Source organism: Diaphorina citri, unplaced genomic scaffold (assembly GCF_000475195.1).
Source record: "Diaphorina citri unplaced genomic scaffold, Diaci psyllid genome assembly version 1.1 scaffold147, whole genome shotgun sequence".
NCBI classification, from domain to species: Eukaryota; Metazoa; Arthropoda; class Insecta; order Hemiptera; family Psyllidae; genus Diaphorina; species Diaphorina citri.
The window spans coordinates 43,123-67,540 of record NW_007377584.1 but is presented as its reverse complement, the minus strand read 5'-3'; the positions used below and the strand labels follow the sequence as shown (position 1 = coordinate 67,540).

The 24,418-nt window shown below is 35.4% G+C and overlaps 1 protein-coding gene across 1 annotated transcript in view; it reads right to left on the bottom strand.

Moving 5' to 3' along the window:
• Positions 1-24,418, bottom strand: part of LOC103505044 (uncharacterized protein CG43867) — a 45,073-nt gene that overhangs the window by 6,700 nt on the left and 13,955 nt on the right. The window contains exons 7-14 of the mRNA XM_026820442.1: positions 18,447-18,716; positions 17,719-17,952; positions 14,943-15,220; positions 7,022-7,186; positions 4,622-4,783; positions 2,819-2,986; positions 1,789-1,894; positions 1,032-1,144 (exon numbers count right to left, since the gene is read on the bottom strand). Of these exons, the coding sequence (XP_026676243.1) occupies positions 1,032-1,144; positions 1,789-1,894; positions 2,819-2,986; positions 4,622-4,783; positions 7,022-7,186; positions 14,943-15,220; positions 17,719-17,952; positions 18,447-18,716 (1,496 nt within the window). The remainder of the gene's footprint in view (positions 1-1,031; positions 1,145-1,788; positions 1,895-2,818; positions 2,987-4,621; positions 4,784-7,021; positions 7,187-14,942; positions 15,221-17,718; positions 17,953-18,446; positions 18,717-24,418) is intronic.

Sequence of the window (24,418 nt, the reverse complement as noted above, 5' to 3'; positions counted from 1 at the left end):
AGATAGATTCGGACGCAATCCAGCACAGTTCTCCCCTTGAGTGAGAGCCATTTCTCTTGCAATTTGCCTTGGAGCTCCCTGAGAAAATAATTGAAAAAGTCAAAATATTAGTATTTTATTATTTGATTCAAACATAAAATTACCTACTTAACTAGAATAACTAGGACGAAAGAGTTAGTTCCAAGTGTGCGGATATTCAAATTCAGCAGAACTTCAAAAAGAACTTACGTCAATTCTTCTTGGGTCAACGAGTCTCTGTATTTGTAGGGGTAAAATCTATCCAAAGCTTGCAGAATAAGAAGTTCCTTACTACCCGCTCCAGATTTGTCATTTTCCAATTCACCATGGTCAATCTGAAAGATATACGAATGGCTAGTTAGATTAATAATTTCTAAAATCAATCAAATTTCAAGTTCCTTACTACCCGCTCCAGATTTGTCATTTTCCAATTCACCATGGTCAATCTGAAAGATATACGAATGGCTAGTTAAATTAATAATTTCTAAAATCAACCAAATTTCCCTTTCAAATGAGGACCAAATTGGTTCACAATACATCCCACGAAATCATGGCATGGGTATTTATTAATTTCTGAGATTATTGCTCAGAGCTAGGTAGTTCAATATGGTAGTTCAATATGGCAAACTTGACACATCCACTAATTTCATGTAATTATTTTGCAGATAATATATCAATAGTCTGATGCAACTCCCAAGGAAATAATGATATTGTATCTTACACACGTACTAATGAAGTAAAATTGGTGGATGTGACAAGTTTATCACTAAACTAAATTTGTAAGGAGGTCTAGTCTGATATTCATTCTATCAACCTTCGTCCTCTTTGCGCAAAAAACTATTCGTGAAGGAGTTAGGGCCACCTTTTTAAAGTATGTATTGATTTAGCCTGTGACAACAGGCTAAATAAGGTATTTGCCTTTAATCACTTGAGTAAATATTTATTTTCTTCTTACTTTTTGTAATTTTGATGGTGGATGATGATTCTTTATTCACCAAAGAAAAAATACGCACCTTAAATAATTTTATGGCTTCGTTTTGGAGACTCTCCGAGGTCAAAGTTGTAAGTGGAGCTGTGAGAGGGTCCTTAGAGTACAACATTAGTGGATGCCTCCACAAAATGCAGTCTAAAATCACAATAAAAGATCATAAAGGTAAGTTGAAAATTGAGATCTTGAAGACTTGAGTACAATATTAGTGGATGTCTCCACAAGATGTTATTTGAAACCACGTGAATAATTGCTATAAATTTATAAAAGTCTTTTGTACTTTTATGTGGCCTCCATAACTGTAGCTATAATAATTAAAATGACCCTCTTCTGGGCTTTCAGCGATGTAGGTATGCCCAATATTTTTACCAAGATCAAGCTAATGCCGTCTTTTCGAAATTAGTCAAAAGTTTAGAACTTCTGCTTACTCGGGTCTCCTTCAGTGTCCATAAGTTTCTGGACTAATTGCTCATACTGCGTGCCTTCATTGGCTCCAGCCCTTGACACAATGGTTAGATGGATCATAAAGGTAAGTTGAAAATTGAGATCTTGAAGACTTGAGTACAATATTAGTGGATGTCTCCACAAGATGTTATTTGAAACCACGCGAATAATTGCTATAAAAGTCTTTTGTACTTTTATGTGGCCTCCATAACTGTAGCTAATAATTAAAATGACCCTCCTCTGGGCTTTCAGCGATGTAGGTATGCCCAATATTTTTACCAAGATCAAGCTAATGCCGTCTTTTCGAAATTAGTCAAAAGTTTAGAACTTCTGCTTACTCGGGTCTCCTTCAGTGTCCATAAGTTTCTGGACTAATTGCTCATACTGCGTGCCTTCATTGGCTCCAGCCCTTGACACAATGGTTAGATGGTACATCCAGGAGTCCTAGAAGAAATAAATCAACGCTTGTGATCGAGGCTTAGAATAAAGATCTGTTTGTTTCATGCTCTGGTTAGATGGTACATCCAGGAGTCCTAGAAGAAATAAATCAACGCTTGTGATCGAGGCTTAGAATAAAGATCTGTTTGTTTCATGCTAAAAAGGGCGGTCCGAAAAGAGATGTCTTGATAGTGTGATGATAGGTGCATTTAACATTATGACTACATTTTCCTTTATGTTGTAGACACGATAATTTCCACGTTGCACAGTCATTATTTTAATTTATCAATTAATTTCGTTTCACTGCAGTGTTAACTGCACACTTTGTTACGAAAAGAGATGTCTTGATAGTGTGATGATAGGTGCATTTAACATTATGACTACATTTTCCTTTATGTTGTAGACACGATAATTTCTACGTTGCACAGTCATTATTTTAATTTATCAATTAATTTCGTTTCACTGCAGTGTTAACTGCACACTTTGACCAGGTAGGAGTGACCACTGCAATTATCACTATACTGCGCCGACAGGAGTTTAGTCGAAATGTGAGAAAATTAATATCTCACGTAGAAAACATAAGTTTATGCTGAAGGCGGATTTGGTGCTTCCAATATACTTTTTACTTGGGTGTAAGTGCTTATACCCACAGTCAACCTGTTATTGTGTCCCTAACTGACTAATAATAAGAGAAGTTTATGAACTGTGTCATCTGAGACTGCCTCGTAAAAAACCTGCTAGAGTACAGATTTGAATAAGACCTAGGACCGCAGTATTTCGCTAGTTTGTTGTACATCACTGATTTTAAATTCTTGATAATTGGATTTTCTATTGGTTAATTCTATTGCGACTAACTCGAAGTTTTGCTACTAAATCCTATTGCCAAAAACAAATGAATTTTTCGACCAATTTATCAGCTCAAAAACTCACTTTTTCTTGTTTCGTTGACATCAACAAGTAGGTGGGTGGACTTTGGGACGGAAAAATGCCAATGGTGAGTTTGTCGGAATCTGCCTCCTTCTCTTCGCTATCCGAATCACTGATTTGTTCCACCTCTTCAACCCGTGCATCTTTCATGTTGATTTGGCCTAATGGAGTCTGAAATGGATAACACAATACACAAGAGATATGAACGGATATATTTGATCTAGCACAAGGCAATGTCAATCAACCTACTGAAAAACGAAGGAAATAAATACTGTCGATCTGTCGAAGTAAAATCGGATGTAAACCCCATCAATCAATTCAAAGTTTATGAAGAATGTCGCAATTCTTTTCAAGAACTCAGAAATAAAATATTTTTCTCTATAAATATATTTATAGCTTGGTTGTTAAAGACACATGACCAAGTTTTGAAAACAAGGATTTCTTATAGGGTTTCCGGACGTATCAAAATGGATTTTCTGAACTGAAATTGACCATGAAGTTAAAGCTGCTTATGTTTAGTCTAATAGTTCACTATTTTAGAGAGATATTACCAAAAATTGTAGAACAAGGTAATCCCACACCATGATTTTTCTTTCCACAAAGGTTTCTTTCTAACTCTTGTTCTTTCAGCAACAATCCATGGAAACTCGTAGTTTCCTCTAACTACTGATCTAGAAGTCGACTACAAGATTTCCCTGGACCCTATAGACCAAGTCATCGCAATGACGAAGCGTGGTTTGAAATATTTGAGTGGGCCACTGTAGCGCAGAACATACATGCAAAACAGATCTCATATTTAATACGAATTTCCTATGGAAACTTCTATTATGTTTGGATCTCCATTTTTGTACTTCTCTTTTTTTTTTTTTTTTTTTGCATTAAGTTTTTTTTTAAGGTTCGGGTGATACATGTGTTTCTCTCGTTCTGACGTACCCAATGACGTTGGACGTTCCCAATATCAAATCTATTTATCTAGATTACAAAGCTCTAACGTCGTGGTTTAGGTGTAAGATGAGATTTTCATGTTTGGGCTCAGCTGTCGGGAAATATTTCGAGGAGTGCCCGTATTTAATTACAGAAGAGGTTGCGTGGAAATCTAGAACGACTTGGACTGCGTGGAAGATGTGGAACAAGAAATATGAAGATTAGATAAGGAACGCTTGGCAGATGAATGAAGAACCAGCTGAATTTTTATTCTATACACAACATTATATCAAGAAGTACGATTCGAGGCATTAGAGTCAGAATATATAGTTTGTACAGCACTTGAACTTATTTCGGATTGCGTGGAAGATGTGGAACAAGAAATATGAAGATTAGATAAGGAACGCTTGGCAGATGAATGAAGAACCAGCTGAATTTTTATTTTATACACAACATTATATCAAGAAGTACGATTAGAGGCGTTAGAGTCAGAATAGGTATATACTCGTAGCTTGTACAGCACTTGAACTTATTTTTCTCCGTGCTATACTTGTTATCTTTTAGGGTTGAGAACTCGGGGCTACTCTATTTTCCTATTACATTATTCAAATCAAAGTTTGTTGATCATAATGAAATTTGACGATTTTACCGATCAGTTAAAATTGCCTACTTTAAACCAGAAAAACAGTGACTATGGATCCGGGCTTAAATAGGTACTTTTTTTTAAAACTTTATAGGTATACCGATCAGTTAAAATTGCCTACTTTAAACCAGAAAAACAGTGACTATGGATCCGGGCTTAAATAGGTACTTTTTTTTAAAACTTTATACCTAGTAGGCATCAGTAATTCTGATCCTTTAGTTTCCGTGTTATGTACTTACATTATCAGATGGTGACTTGAAGTACAAAAACATTTTTCCCACTAAAACGCACCAACATTTCTTCGAATGACCATTCCTAACTTTGGTCAACCAGCCTTCGATGTCAGGTTTGTTTTTGTCTTTGTTCAACAGGAGTTTGGTGGCATTGCGTCGTTGGGCATTCTGGAAAAGAAATACAACAGAAAGTTGAAAATAATGGACGAAAAAGTTTGTTTTTCTAGGCTGATTTTACAAGTATCTCTCTTGAAGTATAGCATCAAGCAATATGTATGACTTATGAGTGAAAAAGTTTGTTTTTGTAAATTAGTCATGAGTACCTATCTCCACGTATTTTTATATAGGAAAAAGTTCGTTTTTCTGACAGTTAGTTTGTTCTGTGTCCTGTGACCTAATTTTTCACTGATCAGTCGAATCTCTTCGAGAGTGCTTAGAGTTTAAGGTAACTTCGACTTGTCTCCTGCATACGACAAATTTGTACCGAGACCTACTCGTTGATGTTATTTATTTTCGAATTTCTTCGAGAGTGCTTAGAGTTTAAGGTAACTTCGACTTGTCTCCTGCATACGACAAATTTGTACCGAGACCTACTCGTTGATATTATTTATTTCCCCAAGTTTCCAAGAAACGGTGTAATTATTTATCCTCAGGAAATCATAGATAAAGCTTATACTGTTTAATTTACCACAGTTATTAGCAGAGTGATTCATATCACACTGACTCATCCGAGCTTTGCCCTAGGTAACGGTTCACTATCCACTTATCCAACATAAAACGCCCTTTCACTCCCATCCTTTGCTATTTTTATTCAGATTTCTGATGTGTTCATACGTTGGTAGATGTTTACTGATAAATGCTGTTTATAAATAATAGAACTTGTTTAAGCTGCGAGGGTAAAAGGACTTTTCAGTCTCATTCCGAGAGCTGGGAGTATAAAGAGAGCACATTCTATTCTACGAATCTTCTATGTTGTTACTTTGAGTTTGTGCCTATAGTTGAATATTTTTTTTTCGTGATGATTGTTAACTGAAGAAATTTCTATTTTTATCCGAATTGACCTTCTCAAAAATGACCACAACCTATTTTAATAGCCAGTCATTTGATACAAAGTAACTTGCTGGCAAAGAAGAGTAGATGCATAAAAGGAGAAAAGGTTAATAATAGGAAGCTGTCGGTCTGAATGACTGATTACATTATAAATCAATCTCCGTTAGTCAAACTAAAATCGATAAAATTTAATTTGGTTTAAATACAAACGGTTTTCTTAATGTCCGGTAATGTCATTTTTTTAGCTTGATTGATTTGTATGTCTTTCTAGAAAGCCATTTTTAATGTGGAAGAACGAATTGAAGCTTTATGAGAGGTGACAAATGACGATGTACCTATGACTAGAATACAGATCAGTTCATCCTGCAGTTCAGGATAGTCGAGACATTGCTGCAGTGCATTCTGAGCTAGCACGACGTGGTAGTCGATCCCTGCTGACTCTACAGCTACTGCAGTGAATAATTGAACACTCTGAAATAAAGTTGAATGAAAAGTTACATTTTGTAGAAAAGAATAGCATATAAAGTCCCTTTACCACAGGAGTCGAAAAAACACAGTCGATATGTTGTAGACACTCCTCATAACAGCCAGAGGGGTCTAAAGTTCAACAAAAATATATCAATAAAAGGTTAATAATAGGAAGCTGTCGGTCTGAATGACTGATTACATTATAAATCAATCTCCGTTAGTCAAACTAAAATCGATAAAATTAAATTTGGTTTAAAATACAAACAGTTTTCTTAATGTCCAGTAATGTCATTTTTTTAGCTTGATTGATTTGTATGTCTTTCTAGAAAGCCATTTTTAATGTGGAAGAACGAATTGCAGCTTTATGAGAGGTGACAAATGACGATGTACCTTCTTTAACTAATCGGCTTATTGTCTTGTAAAACTAAGAGAATATTCAAACTTTCGTTCGAATAAGTACCTACATGTACATTTTTCTCTTCCTAGTTTGATGTTTAGTTGGTTACTAAATCCTTTTATTCCCTGTTATGTTGGGCTTGTTTAATTAAATATTCTTGAATAGGTCAGCTCCCATGGCATAGTTGTCGATGTAGTCGCCTCTTATTGTCTTGTAAAACTAAGAGAATATTCAAACTTTCGTTCGAATAAGTACCTACATGTACATTTTTCTCTTCCTAGTTTGATGTTAAGTTGGTTACTAAATCCTTTTATTCCCTGTTATCTTGGGCTTGTTTAATTACATATTCTTGAATAGGTCAGCTCCCATGGCATAGTTGTCGATGTAGTCGCCTTGCACGCAAAAGACCTGGCTTCTAATTCCGGCGGGGTCGAAAAATAGTGGATGTGCTAAAATTACCATTTTTGTCAACACTATAGGTTCAACTTTACCTGTAATATCCTGAGCCATTCTTCCATGGTTGCTATCGAGTCTGCCGTCAGGTAATAGGTTTTCTTCGTGGTGGCTATTTCAAACGTGGCTGCTCCATCCGCCCTCGTTATTCGGCACAGTTGATCCATGAGAATTTCCCCTTGAGGTTTCCGTTTGATGTCATTCTGAAATATGAGATTTGGTGAAGATAAGTACGAACCTTCGATTGGAAATGTTCTCATCACCCACCAGGTCAATAAATATTCCTCGTTATTCGGCACAGTTGATCCATGAGAATTTCCCCTTGAGGTTTCCGTTTGATGTCATTCTGAAATATGAGATTTGGTGAAGATGAGTACGAACCTTCGATTGGAAATGTTCTCATCACCCACCAGGTCAATAAATATTGTTCTAAACAAATGTAAATTTAACAGTTTTGACATTATTTTAAGTGTAATTTCAATAAAGTATTTAAATCCCAATGTAGGATCTGGCTCAAGGATATTGAATAATTAGGAAAAATAAATAATTATTAAAGTTCGTGTATTTTCATTTGTTCGTGTAGGTTACCTACAGAAATACTTACAAAATAGGACCAGCTTTTTACGTAAAGAGGAATCTCCACTAATAATGTGAAAACACTGACTGTTCTGAAGAGAAACTGATGTTATATCTATCATAATTTGATCTAAAAAAAATATACGTAGAAATACGTAAAAAGAGGAAAAACCCACTAAAATAGGACCAGCTTTTTACGTAAAGAGGAATCTCCACTAATAATGTGAAAACACTGACTGTTCTGAAGAGAAACTGATGTTATATCAATCATAATTTGATCTAAAAAGAAATATACGTAGAAATACGTAAAAAGAGGAAAAACCCACATTCAAGTAGCAAGTACGATTATTATGCACTTGTTCTTGTGTGTGGTTAAGTAGATAATTTCTATGCACAATACAAACTGTCCTAGAAAATTATGACTTCAGAGCAATCCAATTTATATTAGGCTGTTTAATTGAACACATATGGTGTTAATCTCTTGGAGTATAAGGCGATTTCATTCAAACTATTATGGAAGTCGGTCTCAATTGAATGGCATCCATCGACAGTTAACTAAACTTGTGAAACTTTGTCCGTTTCTTGAATTAAACTGTCCTAGAAAATTATGACTTCAGAGCAATCCAATTTATATTAGGCTGTTTAATTGAACACATATGGTGTTAATCTCTTGGAGTGTAAGGCGATTTCATTCAAACTATTATGGAAGTCGGTCTCAATTGAACGGCATCCATCGACAGGTTACTAAACTTGATGTGAAACTTTGTCCGTTTCTTGAATGACAATTCTGTAAAGATCTTTGTTTAGTACAAAGAGATGAGAGGTGGAAAAAGAAATGCAACACTCGTGATTGTGCTTCTTATTTAGTTTAAAGGAGACAGCTTTTCCTGATGTATTTAAAGTTTTTTTCATCCCTTCTTGCATTTTCGTTCCTTGAGGCTGAATTTTGAAAATAGAGGCTTCTTTAGAACTTTTCCTGACTGTTCTTCATTAGTTGGCGGTCAAATTTGTCAGCAAGCCTAATATTATTGAATTTTGAAAATAGAGGCTTCTTTAGAACTTTTCCTGACTGTTCTTCATTAGTTGGCGGTCAAATTTGTCAGCAAGCCTAATATTATTGACGAATACACCCAAGATCATGATTTCTGTGCTTGACATTGGACAAGTTGATATGGATATCAATGAGCCACATGCAGAGCGTATAGATGACCTAGAAAACAGGTCAAAGCGCCATGACCAAAACACAATATTAGTCACGTAGGCTTGTAGCAAAGTTTGGCAAAGTTCTTCGAGAGAATAATCAACCTGCCCAAAATCTTCAAGTTTCGAGCCACCTTCGTAAAAAATTAACAACTCGGCAATATTTATGATTCAGGCACACCTTCAATTAAAAAAGAAACCAATTATGAAGAGATAACGGGCGAGGAAGCCCACAAAATATTCGAATCACTAACCCTAATATTGTTCGTGCAAAATGTGCTAGGAAAGTAAAAATTGCATCAAACCATCTCACAGCAACCTACATGATCAGAAGAACTCTAAAAACTAGAGGCGAGCTGTAAGGTGATCTAGGACAGTCTGAACTTTCATAATGAATGAACAGATTTTATCTTCTTTCCATTTTTTTATTATTATTATTTTTGGATCTAAAAACTAGAGGCGAGCTGTAAGGTGATCTAGGACAGTCTGAACTTTCATAATGAATGAACAGATTTTATCTTCTTTCCATTTTTTTTATTATTATTATTATGACTATTATTATTTTTGGATTTAAGAATTTTTTCAAAAGGGGCTTTAAAAGCCATTTTACTTTAATAAAGAGCCTGTCCTGGCTCTTTAAGAGGAAGAGAAAATGTTAACTCAGATATAGGTAATGTAAATGTCAATAATAAAACGTTGTACAACTCTTTGCCACAAAAATTCTAGTCATCGTCATGTATTATTGTGAACGGACAGATAGTTTTATGCTTGTCACAATACTCGTGTGAAAATGTCTTAATCTATGTCCAATTTGTAATGTGTAAAGCACAGAAACTAGCAGGAGGTCCACAGTAATTCTGATCAGTACTCTCAGTTTGAATCCGCATCATTTACAAAATCACAAGCTAACTTTACAATATGAAAACGATCCAATCGATACGTAAATATCGTAAAGTGGGCGTTAAATCATTCATGATTGTGTTCATTCTCGGTATAACTCTCATTGATGTTAAGATAGCAAGAATATTAGCACATACTAGATTCTCAATATGATTTCTACTAATTTATCGAGCACATGGTGTAGGTACAGCAAAGAAGTGAAAACGTCATAATATAGCGGACTTTGGCCTCTCGCCCAGAAGGTATTGGTATTTTAAGTGTAATTTCAATAAAGTATTTAAATCCCAATGTAGGATCTGGCTCAAGGATATTGAATAATTAGGAAAAATAAATAATTAAAGTTCGTGTATTTTCATTTGTTCGTGTAGGTTACCTACAGAAATACTTACAAAATAGGACCAGCTTTTTACGTAAAGAGGAATCTCCACTAATAATGTGAAAACACTGACTGTTCTGAAGAGAAACTGATGTTATATCAATCATAATTTGATCTAAAAAGAAATATACGTAGAAATACGTAAAAAGAGGAAAAACCCACATTCAAGTAGCAAGTACGATTATTATGCACTTGTTCTTGTGTGTGGTTAAGTAGATAATTTCTATGCACAATACAAACTGTCCTAGAAAATTATGACTTCAGAGCAATCCAATTTATATTAGGCTGTTTAATTGAACACATATGGTGTTAATCTCTTGGAGTGTAAGGCGATTTCATTCAAACTATTATGGAAGTCGGTCTCAATTGAATGGCATCCATCGACAGTTAACTAAACTTGTGAAACTTTGTCCGTTTCTTGAATTACAATTCTGTAAAGATCTTTGTTTAGTACAAAGAGATGAGAGGTGGAAAAAGAAATGCAACACTCGTGATTGTGCTTCTTATTTAGTTTAAAGGAGACAGCTTTTCCTGATGTATTTAAAGTTTTTTTCATCCCTTCTTGCATTTTCGTTCCTTGAGGCTGAATTTTGAAAATAGAGGCTTCTTTAGAACTTTTCCTGACTGTTCTTCATTAGTTGGCGGTCAAATGTTTCCTCTAACTACTGATCTAGAAGTCGACTACAAGATTTCCCTGGACCCTATAGACCAAGTCATCGCAATGACGAAGCGTGGTTTGAAATATTTGAGTGGGCCACTGTAGCGCAGAACATACATGCAAAACAGATCTCATATTTAATACGAATTTCCTATGGAAACTTCTATTATGTTTGGATCTCCATTTTTGTACTTCTCTGTTTTTTTTTTTTCTGCATTAAGTTTTTTTTAAGGTTCGGGTGATACATGTGTTTCTCTCGTTCTGACGTACCCAATGACGTTGGACGTTCCCAATATCAAATCTATTTATCTAGATTACAAAGCTCTAACGTCGTGGTTTAGGTGTAAGATGAGATTTTCATGTTTGGGCTCAGCTGTCGGGAAATATTTCGAGGAGTGCCCGTATTTAATTACAGAAGAGGTTGCGTGGAAATCTAGAACGACTTGGATTGCGTGGAAGATGTGGAACAAGAAATATGAAGATTAGATAAGGAACGCTTGGCAGATGAATGAAGAACCAGCTGAATTTTTATTCTATACACAACATTATATCAAGAAGTACGATTCGAGGCATTAGAGTCAGAATATATAGTTTGTACAGCACTTGAACTTATTTCTCTCCGTGCTATACTTGTTATCTTTTAGGGTTGAGAACTCGGGGCTACTCTATTTTCCTATTACATTATTCAAATCAAAGTTTGTTGATCATAATGAAATTTGACGATTTTACCGATCAGTTAAAATTGCCTACTTTAAACCAGAAAAACAGTGACTATGGATCCGGGCTTAAATAGGTACTTTTTTTTAAAACTTTATAGGTATATAGTAGGCATCAGTAATTCTGATCCTTTAGTTTCCGTGTTATGTACTTACATTATCAGATGGTGACTTGAAGTACAAAAACATTTTTCCCACTAAAACGCACCAACATTTCTTCGAATGACCATTCCTAACTTTGGTCAACCAGCCTTCGATGTCAGGTTTGTTTTTGTCTTTGTTCAACAGGAGTTTGGTGGCATTGCGTCGTTGGGCATTCTGGAAAAGAAATACAACAGAAAGTTGAAAATAATGGACGAAAAAGTTTGTTTTTCTAGGCTGATTTTACAAGTATCTCTCTTGAAGTATAGCATCAAGCAATATGTATGACTTATGAGTGAAAAAGTTTGTTTTTGTAAATTAGTCATGAGTACCTATCTCCACGTATTTTTATATAGGAAAAAGTTCGTTTTTCTGACAGTTAGTTTGTTCTGTGTCCTGTGACCTAATTTTTCACTGATCAGTCGAATCTCTTCGAGAGTGCTTAGAGTTTAAGGTAACTTCGACTTGTCTCCTGCATACGACAAATTTGTACCGAGACCTACTCGTTGATGTTATTTATTTTCCCAAGTTTCCAAGAAACGGTGTAATTATTTATCCTCAGGAAATCATAGATAAAGCTTATAATGTTAAATTTACCACAGTTATTAGCAGAGTGATTCATATCACACTGACTCATCCGAGCTTTGCCCTAGGTAACGGTTCACTATCCACTTATCCAACATAAAACGCCCTTTCACTCCCATCCTTTGCTATTTTTATTCCGATTTCTGATGTGTTCATACGTTGGTAGATGTTTACTGATAAATGCTATTTATAAATAATAGAACTTGTTTAGCTATTGGTTCAAATCTCTCTTTGGGGTTATAAAATTGTCGACCTTATTCTGCAAATCGTCAAGAAGGTCTTTTAGAAGCTTTTTTTGCAGAATAACAAGGAATATACTTTTTTTCTATCGTCTCTGTGAATATGGAGGGGAAATACCCCTTAGATCCATAAAGCATTTCGATTTTAGAGTGGGGAATACCCCTTAGATCCATGTATGATTTTTGCACTATGATTGCTCTCCTGAAAAATCGATTTTTAACATTCCTGGTTGTTCTACTCACCCATTCAACTAAGTTCTTATGGAAATAAAGCGCCAGCGTTGGGTAAAAAACCCATATAGAAAATAATGGTTATCTGTCGTGATAAATACATTAATAATTTTATAATTACCATCGGCATTAGGATCTTCTCTTCATTGTTATTGAAGAAGAATTTCGTGTCAACGCAATAACTAATAATAACGAAAAGATTCAGGTGCGATATTTGAATTTCCAACTTTACTCCGTAATAAATCGTGAAATTATTCAATCAATTGTTTGCTCGAAGAAAAAGCTGGGCCCGTCCCTCCGGGAATTTTTTAGCCCGTACTATATTCGATCGAGGCTAAAGAAAATCAGTACCTATGTACCTAATTTGTTTAATATTCAGTTTATTATTATTGATTTGATTTTACTTTCATGTAATGATTTAAAATCAACACTAGAGCCCGTTCTCCCTTTATTCCTTTTAATGTTTCCTAATAACTACCAATACAATGTTCAAGTCACTCATCCATTTGAGGTATTGGTTCAAATCTCTCTTTGGGGTTATAAAATTGTCGACCTTATTCTGCAAATCGTCAAGAAGGTCTTTTAGAAGCTTTTTTTTGCAGAATAACAAGGAATATACTTTTTTTTCTATCGTCTCTGTGAATATGGAGGGGAAATACCCCTTAGATCCATAAAGCATTTCGATTTTAGAGTGGGGAATACCCCTTCGATCCATGTACGATTTTTGCACTATGATTGCTCTCCTGAAAAATCGATTTTTAACATTCCTGGTTGTTCTACTCACCCATTCAACCAAGTTCTTATGGAAATAAAGCACCAGCGTTGGGTAAAAAACCCATATACATGTCCTAATTCGACAGTCTAAATAAAGCACTAATATCTAATATCTAATATAGAAAATAATGGTTATCTGTCGTTATAAATACATTAATAATTTCATAATTACCATCGGCATTTGGATCTTCTTTTCATTGTTATTGAAGAACAATTTCGTGTCAACGCAATAACCAATAACGAAAAGATTCAGGTGCGAGATTTGAATTTCCAACTTTACTCCGTAATAAATCGTGAAATTATTCAATCAATTGTTTGCTCGAAGAATTCCTAATTTGTTATTCAGTTTATTATTATTCTTGATTTGATTTTTTAATTATTAATTAATTTATTTAATTTTGACATCCTTTGTAAATACTTTTTACCTAAGTTATATATAGCAATGGATACTCTCGTAAGTATCCATTGCTATATATAACTTAAGTAAAAAGTATTGATTTTTTAATTTTACTTTCATGTTATGATTTAAAATCAAGACTAGAGCCCGTTCTCCCTTTCTTCCCATTATAATGTTTAAGTCACCCATCCATTTATTGGCCTTTCTCGGCGTAGCTTAACATAGGTGACGCTAAAACCGGTCTTAAATGATCGACTGAAGTGTTATCTGAAACTTTCTCGCTTTGAGTTCATAGGTCGTCGCGACAAATTTCAAGATCAGAGCTCATTTGTGTGAGAAAATGTGAAAAAAATCTCCCAAAAACCAGTTTTTTTTTGGTTTTTTGGACAAAATTTGCACCACCACTTTCGTGTTCCTGGTAAAAGACCTTTAATTTGATATATAGGTCGACCAGGTTTGGATAAGTCCTTCTATGGGGTCAGACAGACACACAGACAGACTACACCAAAGTGAATACCATAGTCCGTCCCTTATACCTTTTATTATTACTATTGTAATTTTAAAGGAAGGACGGACTAAAAATCCACGTACAATAATCGAATATTTATTTTGCACATTTACCAAAATCGTGAGTCATTTTCTATATTGAAATTGAATATGGGATGATTGTTTTTACGTGCGCTCACGCCATTATATTTCTCACCATTTCATTTCAGTTGTTATTGACTTTGAATTGAAAAAAAAACCAGACTGTTAACGAACTATTGATGACAATAATGTGGCTCCTGGGTATGATAGAAGTCCCAGTAGAGCTTGAAATAAAAATGTAAGGTCTGATACCTCCCGTTTAATTATTATTTTATTTTTCTACAAAAATGATGTGTAGAACCGAGACAAAACTCACTATCGAGTATCTATTGTCACAGAATGATGTAGGTAGGTACATAGGTATTTTTCTACAAAATACATTCGCTGAATGGTGGAAAGCCAAAACCAATTGCATGAAAAATGGCATAAAATAACTTGCAAAAATCTTCGTTACGACTGCTCAAGTAACGGGACTTTTTATTAGCTTTTTTAGGGACTGGCCGGATAAAAAAGCAAGTTTTTCTATTCTATATAGGTAGTTCGTTAAGACCCATCATTGTCTTATTCTATTATTATACCTGAGATTTCCAGTAATGCAGCTTTCCATTGTTCAGTTGAAACCATCTACGCCTCCAAGTCTTCAGCTTTCCTCCAAGCTTCACCAAGTAGCCCGACTTATCAATACTGATGTCCGACGGCGGAATGCCTTTTTGGAGACGGCAAGGGCTGCCTACGTTGGCGTAGTTGGAATTCTTCAGCACTAGGGAGTACCACTCTAGAGAGTCACCGCTACAGGATAGGGCGTCCGGAGGTATGGCGTAGTCCTCAGACATCTCCGATTCGAACGACATGTTGTCTGGAAAAGGGTAACAAATTGGAGTTAGAATTTGGACATATTGGGAGCAAATTTTATTCACCAATTGAGCAAAATACAATTATCTCAAATTCTTTGTGGTATAAAGCAGAGAGTATGCGACGGTATATGGTTTGGACTTACTTCATTGCTACTGTTTACCAGGCGACTTTACCACTACACCACCGAGACAGGTAGTATAGTCTAGGCAAACAAATAGACCATTTGCATAAAGGTTGAAACAGGATAGGGCGTCCGGAGGTATGGCGTAGTCCTCAGACATCTCCGATTCGAACGACATGTTGTCTGGAAAAGGGTAACAAATTGGAATTAGAATTTGGACATATTGGGAGCAAATTTTATTCACCAATTCAGCAAAATATAATTATCTCAAATTCTTTGTGGTATAAAGCAGAGAGTATGCGACGGTATATGGTTTGGACTTACTTCATTGTTACTGTTTACCAGGCGACTTTACCACTACACCACCGAGACAGGTAGTATAGTCTAGGCAAACAAACAGACCATTTGCATAAAGGTTGACGCGTGTTCTAAACGCAATTATTGAACATCAACAAGTCGATAAAGAACTGGATTACGGTAATCTAGGAACCATGAGTCAGCATGGAATTAGCATAACAAGGAAACCCACCCCTTATCACCACATGCTAGATACCAGGACCGTTTGTTTGTTCATAGCCCAACCGGACCCTGGGGCTAACTAGAATATACCTCTGATTACGGTAATCTAGGAACCATGAGTCAGCATGGAATTAGCATAACAAGGAAACCCACCCCTTATCACCACATGCTAGATACCAGGAGCGTTTGTTTGTTCATAGCCTAACCGGACCCTGGGGCTAACTAGAATATACCTCGTTTATCCTGCTTGAATAAAACTAAAAAGTCCCTTTACCCTAGCAGTCTTAAAAATGTTTACAGCAGGAGAATGTTTACACCAGAAAGAAATAATAATTATTGGGCCCCTTTTCGCAACAATTTTTTACCTACATTAGGTAGGTACCTACTCATATTCTACTTTCCTTTTTTTTCGGGAGAACCATTGGGAAATTATACCGGACAAACCCCCCTTATTAAACGACCCTGCTTGGTACACGTGCCAATATTGTACAAGACAAGCTAGCAAAAGGTTTTATTTATAATTTAGGAAATCGAACTTTAATTTATGCCTAAAATCTCTGCGCTGTTTACTCTGTCAACTTCAATACAAATTATCTACTTTAAAATGACGTTGGTGAAGTCGCATTATCGATAAACTTACTATTGGAGTGTTGCCAATCATTCCTTTGTTATATTATTCTTAATGAATTTTTTGAGAAGAAAATGCGTGGACTTGTTTTTCTTTAAATTGGATCTAATATTTATGACAATGTATCTTGTGCTCCTAACAATGTATATTGTACTGTTGAAATCTCGAAAATTAAATGTTATGTTTTTAGACTTTTGAAAGCTAGTGCGTCAATATGTTAAACAAATTTTAACTTTTTTACCTATTGAATATAAATGGAAGAAAAGGCCCATCATACACCATGGTTGTGGATATTGGATAAGACTAAAATATTAAATATTTTGTGTTACCATTTGTCAGAGATACTTTAAGAACCACTGAGCTAATACTATGGCCAGATTGGCCAGTCCTTCTTAGTACTATAAGAGTAGGATACAAGGGGAAGTAAAAATCGGAGTAAACAACATTATCATAGATGTGTCTATGTTAAATGCCACACCATTGGAATTCTCATTCATGAAAATATTTTAGCCACATGGATTTGTACTTTGTGCCCTTTTTAGGCAACTAGAAGGAAAATGGGTTATACAGAAATAACTTTGCACACTCATTCCAACCCACACCGATTCCCAATAGCTGGCGACAAATAGGATTGCCTAATATAACCAATTTGTTTACATTAGACTTCTGGACGATTGGCGTTAAAGTTTAGTATTTGTCGCTACATAGACTAAACTTTAAAGCCAATCTACTCGTCACTACATACTTGTAAATATTGTCGGTTTATCTATGATCTTCAGGTCCGTAAGAGGAACGAAATTCAGGAAGCTCGCTCAATTAGTTGCATCAGGAAACCTTGGAAATATGATTATTATTTTACCTATTTTAAATCTTTTCTGTAACTTTTTCTTCCGTGTTGAGTATTGTTGTTCGTGGGAGAGTTTCATTATGGGCAGCAAGTAGGTAAGGTTTATCAAAGAGGATTGGATGGATTTCAAATTTTGAAGAATACTTTAAAAATTCTAGAAATAGGTATTCCTTTTTCGTATAACTTTAGGAGTCTTGAGAAAAAAATGCAAAAAAAAAAGATCTGTTTTACGTTCTTTCATATAATTACTATGTGATATGGGCCCATGTTTGTGATGTGGATCTAAAAGTTTATAGCAACTTCCTTCCTCGTCTTTGGCTTGCTTCTAAAGCAATTGTTTAATGAACCTCACGAAAGGAGCAAATTTTTTCAAATTCTTTTCACCTTTGGTCGGAGATCCTGAGGAACTTCTCCGAGCAGGGGACACACTGTCGCTTATCGTCTTGTGACTCTTACTCGGGCTTGTGCTCGATATGGAACTATCGGTGTTGTCGCTACTCGATTGGTTTCGAACGCACACCGCGACGTTCGTGTGAAAGGGGTGCTCGACCTCGCCGTCTGAAGAGTCGTCAGACGACTCGCCTGTGAATGGCATCGAGCGGATTTGACTAGCACGACCTGAAATATGAAAGGGGCCAAGAATTAGGGATATTCTGTTAGTTTGGCCAGTGAATAGGAATAACAAAGATTTCAGTTCCAATCATGTAGCCGCACAGTTTTCTTCGTTTCTAAACAACTTTATTGAAACCAGGATCCTTTTGTGAGTTAGATTTCCCGTATTTAAGTTTTTATATATACATATGCATACACACTACTAGGACGAGATAATTATGCGGTTAAATTTTTCTCTCTCCCTCCCTTCCTATTCTTTAGAAAACTATGGGTAAAAAATTGTATTCCGTTGGAAAATAAACCCGTCATGCTTTAGACAACAACTCAGCTGAAATAAATCTACTCAAGTTCACTATCAACGAAATGAAACCCATAGAAACTTCAAATAAACTAGCGTTTCTATGATATCCATTTTTACACCCAGTTTAAAGTTTCTTCATTGTTCTTGGGCTCCAATTTTCTGCTATGCCTATTAGCATTGTTATCGATGTTATAATTACCTTTAACAATGGTATACACGGGAACATTAATATCACAATATCCTTGGGAAGACGTTACTGTACGATTAACATCATCTTCTTCGTTTCCAGAAGCGACTGAAAGACCTTCGTTGGCAACTTGGTAAATTCTGGACTCCCAGGATGGGAATCTATGTAGAGGGGGAGTGGGGGGCTTTAGATCCGTATCGTCCCACATAAGTTTTTCTCGGGAGGGAGTGTAGATTTCAGCATAATCGTGACCGATATCGGATTCGATCCCCTCGGATTTAGCTGAAAATAAAAATCAACAAATTATTTTTAGTCCCCTATTTTACTTATTTGCGTTCAATTTAATTGTTCTCTACATTAGTTATTTAGTTCCATGGCTTGGTTGGTCTCTTCAACCGAGCGATTTCGAAAAAATCCAGATGCCTACATGTATCTTGTCATACGCCACTAATAGCATGAATCCTACATTTGATACCAACGCTTAAACTAAGTCTTTGAATGACAAGAAATTAATATGAAATGGCGTTTTTACATAATTTACTTCTGTTTCTATCATAGATGCTTGTGGGCAATATAATACGTATCTACATGTAAGTTTAGTTCACATCTCTCGTGCAAGGTGTGGTACGTTGTAATTATTCTCTATCGAATTAATAAAATTATGTAACTTTAGATGGATGCTTGATATTGGAAACAATATTATGGTTGGGCTAAATGGATTATTTATTGGATGAATGGCTCTAACAGCTCCACCATTAATAGGAATCCGTTGTAAGGCTTCAATTACCATATTTTTATTATTGTTTCAAAACTTTATAGACGCTAATATGACAAGTTTCAGAAAGGACGTACCCAGCTATTCCATATTAGCTCTTAGTTATCTAATTACTTTGCCATTCATGTGCATGAAGGTGTTAACAATCAAAGCGGTTTATCATAATCCAATTATTATTTACAATTATATCTTTTTTTATTTTAATATAAGGTTTTCAAGATGTTAGTTTTAATGGTAGAACCGAACCTAATTTAGTTATTTTATACGTAAAGCCTCATTATTAGGCTCTATTCCAAACTTGGACTGATGGTACCACTAAACATCCCTGAGGGTGAATCTTAAACATATCTTTCTAATCAAGATCACCAAGGGTAACAAATTGGAATTAGAATTTGGACATATTGGGAGCAAATTTTATTCACCAATTCAGCAAAATATAATTATCTCAAATTCTTTGTGGTATAAAGCAGAGAGTATGCGACGGTATATGGTTTGGACTTACTTCATTGCTACTGTTTACCAGGCGACTTTACCACTACACCACCGAGACAGGTAGTATAGTCTAGGCAAACAAACAGACCATTTGCATAAAGGTTGACGCGTGTTCTAAACGCAATTATTGAACATCAACAAGTCGATAAAGAACTGGATTACGGTAATCTAGGAACCATGAGTCAGCATGGAATTAGCATAACAAGGAAACCCACCCCTTATCACCACATGCTAGATACCAGGACCGTTTGTTTGTTCATAGCCCAACCGGACCCTGGGGCTAACTAGAATATACCTCTTTTATCCTGCTTGAATAAAACTAAAAAGTCCCTTTACCCTAGCAGTCTTAAAAATGTTTACAGCAGGAGAATGTTTACACCAGAAAGAAATAATAATTGGGCCCCTTTTCGCAACAATTTTTTACCTAAATTAGGTACTCGTATTCTACTTTCCCCTTTTTTTTTTTTCGGGAGAACTATTGGGAAATTATACCGGACAAACCCCCCTCATTAAACGACCCTGCTTGGTACACGTGCCAATATTGTACAAGAAAAGCTAGCAAAAGGTTTTATTTATAGTTTAGGAAATCGAACTTTAATTTATGCCTAAAATCTCTGCGCTGTTTACTCTGTCAACTTCAATACAAATTATCTACTTTACTAAATGACGTTGGTGAAGTCGCATTATCGATAAACTTACTATTGGAGTGTTGCCAATCATTCCTTTGTTATTATGCTTAATGATTTTTTTGAGAAGAAAATGCGTGGACTTATTTTTCTTTAAATTGGATCTAATATTTATGACAATGTATCTTGTACTCCTAACAATGTATTTTGTACTGTTGAAATCTCGAAAATTAAATGTTATGTTTTTAGACTTTTGAAAGCTAGTGCGTCAATATATGTTAAACAAATTTTAACTTTTTTACCTATTGCATTGAATATAAATGGAAGAAAAGGCCCATCATCCACCATGGTTGTGGATATTGGATAAGACTAAAATATTAAATTAATATTTTGTGTTACCATTTGTCAGAGATACTTTAAGAACCACTGAGCTACTACTACGGCCATTTGTCAGAGCTACGGCCAGATTGGCCAGTCCTTCTTAGTACTATTAAGAGTAGGATACAAGGGGAAGTAAAAATCAGAGTAAACAACATTATCTTAGATGTGTCTATGTTAAATGCCACACCATTGGAATTCTCATTCACTAAAATGTTTTCGCCACATGGATTTGTACTTTGTCCCCTTTTTAGGCAACTAGAAGGAAAATGGGTTATACAGAAATAACTTTGCACACTCATTCCAACCCACACCGATTCTCAATAGCTGGCGACAAATAGGATTGCCTAATATAACCAATTTGTTTACATTAGACTTCTGGACGATTGGCGTTAAAGTTTAGTCTTTGTCGCTACGTAGACTAAACTTTAAAGCCAATCTACTTGTCACTACATACTTGTAAATATTGTCGGTTTAACTATGATCTTAAAAAAAAATGTTAAAAATAAAATGGAAAATAATGAAAATTAAAACAAAAGTAACATTCGCTCCATCCTTTGTGCTAGTCCAATTGTTACAAACAAAGAAGGAGCTTTTAAAATCTTCCAATGATAAAAAAACAATCACAATTAAAATTGAAACAAATAGTTAGATACCTAATAATAATTATTGAAAAATGAACAATTCATGCATCAGAGAAAATGATCAGGAAAACTCTTGAGCCATAGACCCCACGGTATGACTTTAAAATCTGCCTAGTCAAATATTATTGTAGGACCATTTTCAAACTGGTGGGCAAGGGGACAATTCATGCATCAGAGAAAATGATCAGGAAAACTCTTGAGCCATAGACCCCACGGTATGACTTTAAAATCTGCCTAGTCAAATATTGTAGGACCATTTTCAAACTGGTGGGCAAGGGAGCTTTTTAGTCTCATAAACTTATGCCCTCCACTCACTCTTCGACCAACAGACCTAGACCCAGGTCTGTCAGACAGTTTGAGCGTGAGTGGTAGATAAAAATTCCAAAGTCCATTTCTACATCTTATCTGTTGAGGACGTTCCAATCCAATTCAACGTACTTGCTCTTCCACTTGTGTTGCCAGCTTGTTTAAGGCTTCCTTTTCTTTTTCTCGTGCATCTTCTGATTGTGATTCATCCGATGTCCAGTCTGGCCTGATTCGATTATCCATATATGTCTGAAAGAACAACGTTTATAAATAGAAACATAATTATGTCTGGAAGTTCAAGAATTATAAATAGAACTATACGTATTTATCTGCAAAACTGCATAAGTATGAGACTGAAAGTACAAGGTTTATAAATAGAAATATGTCTGGATGTAAACAATAGATATGGTATATTATGTGATGCATCACTTGTAGGATGGAATAGAAATAGAAGTAAACTGACTGAATATATTGTGAAGTTCTTCAACCCCGTTGTTTGGATAAAAGAAAATTTATACGTTATTCTTACTGGGATTCAAAATTCCTTCACCTTGCTGTCTGGGACAATAATGACAAATGTTTTAAAACAAAATTTAGGAGATCGTAGGAAGGTAGGTATCAGGCATTATCAAAACGAAACCGACGTACGAGTATAAATATAAAAAAAATCACTTACAACCTGGAGTTGTTACCAAATTGTGGACAAAGGCAACGTCCCATTCCCCTAAAGCACCTAACTGCATTCAAAAGTAACCACAAAGGAAATCAAATTCTTAGCTACAGGTCAGTAACATTAAAAATATCAAGTACGAGTAAGAACGTAATGTTCCCTCGGGAATGTAGGAGAAACATTTTTTCTTAATAAAAAATAAATAAAAAATGAGTAAAAAAATGAGAGAGAAAGGTGGGAAACGAAGAAGACCAAAGAGAAAATGGCACAAGAAGAAGAAAATGATGGCGGAAAATACGAAGCGTTGGAAAATTAATAATCCTCGGGATAAAGCTTTTCAAACGCAAGAAAACTGAAATGACTTTCTCCTATATGACTGTTGGCAATGAACTAGTATTCTGCAATTTCCAAAGAAAATATATACCTAATATAATATACAGAAAATATTTAGGTATGTCGTATATTTTCACTTGAAAGCGTTTTATTCGTAGATACAGAATTACTTGGCTAGAGGAAGTGTTAAATTTTGTTCTTTTGGCAATATAGGAGTTGACTTCTTTTTCAGTGTGGGTTGTTATGTTTCTTTTTTGGACTAATCAGTGAATTTAGTGGAATGTAGATGGTAGCTAGAAAGAACCGAATGTGGGTAATCTCATAATTTACTAATGTCGGTCAGGGTATCTAATTTTCGTAGCGTTGGCGTTCAAAACCGGATGCCCAGAAATGCAGAACTAATCAAGAAATTAATAGGGATAAAAACCGCCACCCAAAATCCACTAATACGAATAATAACCATAAAGAGACCACACGTCCTAATTTGACAGTCTAAAATTCTAAATTAACTGAAATTAAAGTACTATACTATAAACAAATTATGTTATTATTCCCATAAACTACATGAGACTTTGTGTTAGACTGCTAGGGTAAAGGGACTTTTTAGTCTCATTTCAGCAGGATAGACTAGGTATATTCTATCTATTCTACTATCACCCATTTCAGCACATTAGTGAATTCACTGGTGCTCAATTGATACGAACCGCCATCATAATCATAACAGTACATTAGACAACTGTCGATGTGTGTGATCTCACGAGTAATTAATATGCCTTGACCAACTGTCATCTCTTCTGAATTGACCGACACCTGCAAGCTATTGGGTTTGGTAATAGGACCTCGAACTTTGAGTAGGTGTACCAGTTTGGTAATAGGGCCTCCATTTGATAGGTATGAATTGATTCGATAATTTTATCACATCACTGAACAGTGTACAGTGTACACCTCTTTACTACTTTGTTTAGTCGATCTAGCAACAAATAAAAACAGGGTGGAACGGAGAGCCTAGATCTTTATGATCTCATTTCTATTCGGGACGAGTTAATTAAACATGGCTAGAGACCACCACCCTGGTGTATGACAGAAAAAAAAGATATAGGTATAAAGCCGCTAAAACATCAACAATATCTCAGTTTTATGCATTTTGTTTGAATTAAGTTCCGAACAGATTATGTGATAATCGCTCTGTTTTTAGCCCAAAGATGTGTCCACACGAGCTGTGAAGAGGTGACTCTATGAGTAGGTGTACCAGTTTGGTAATAGGGCCTCCATTTGATAGGTATGAATTGATTCGATAATTTTATCACATCACTGAACAGTGTACACCTCTTTACTACTTTGTTTAGTCGATCTAGCAACAAATAAAAACAGGGTGGAACGGAGAGCATAGATCTTTATGATCTCATTTCTATTCGGGACGAGTTAATTAAACATGGGTAGAGACCACCACCCTGGTGTATGGGAGAAAAAAAAAGATATATAAAGCCGCTAAAACATCAACAATATCTCAGTTTTATGCATTTTGTTTGAATTAGGTTCCGAACAGATTATGTGATAATCACTCTGTTTTTAGCCCAAAGATGTGTCCACACGAGCTGTGAAGAGGTGAATCTATGTTGTCGAGGCAGTGTACGGTTTATGTGTGGACACAGCTTGATAAAAAAATCTAGTGTTAGACGAACCGTGAGCTTGGATTTTTCCTCTCCAAAGTTCTTGTCATCTTAACTCATCTACAATGTTTTCCAAACACTCATAATCCA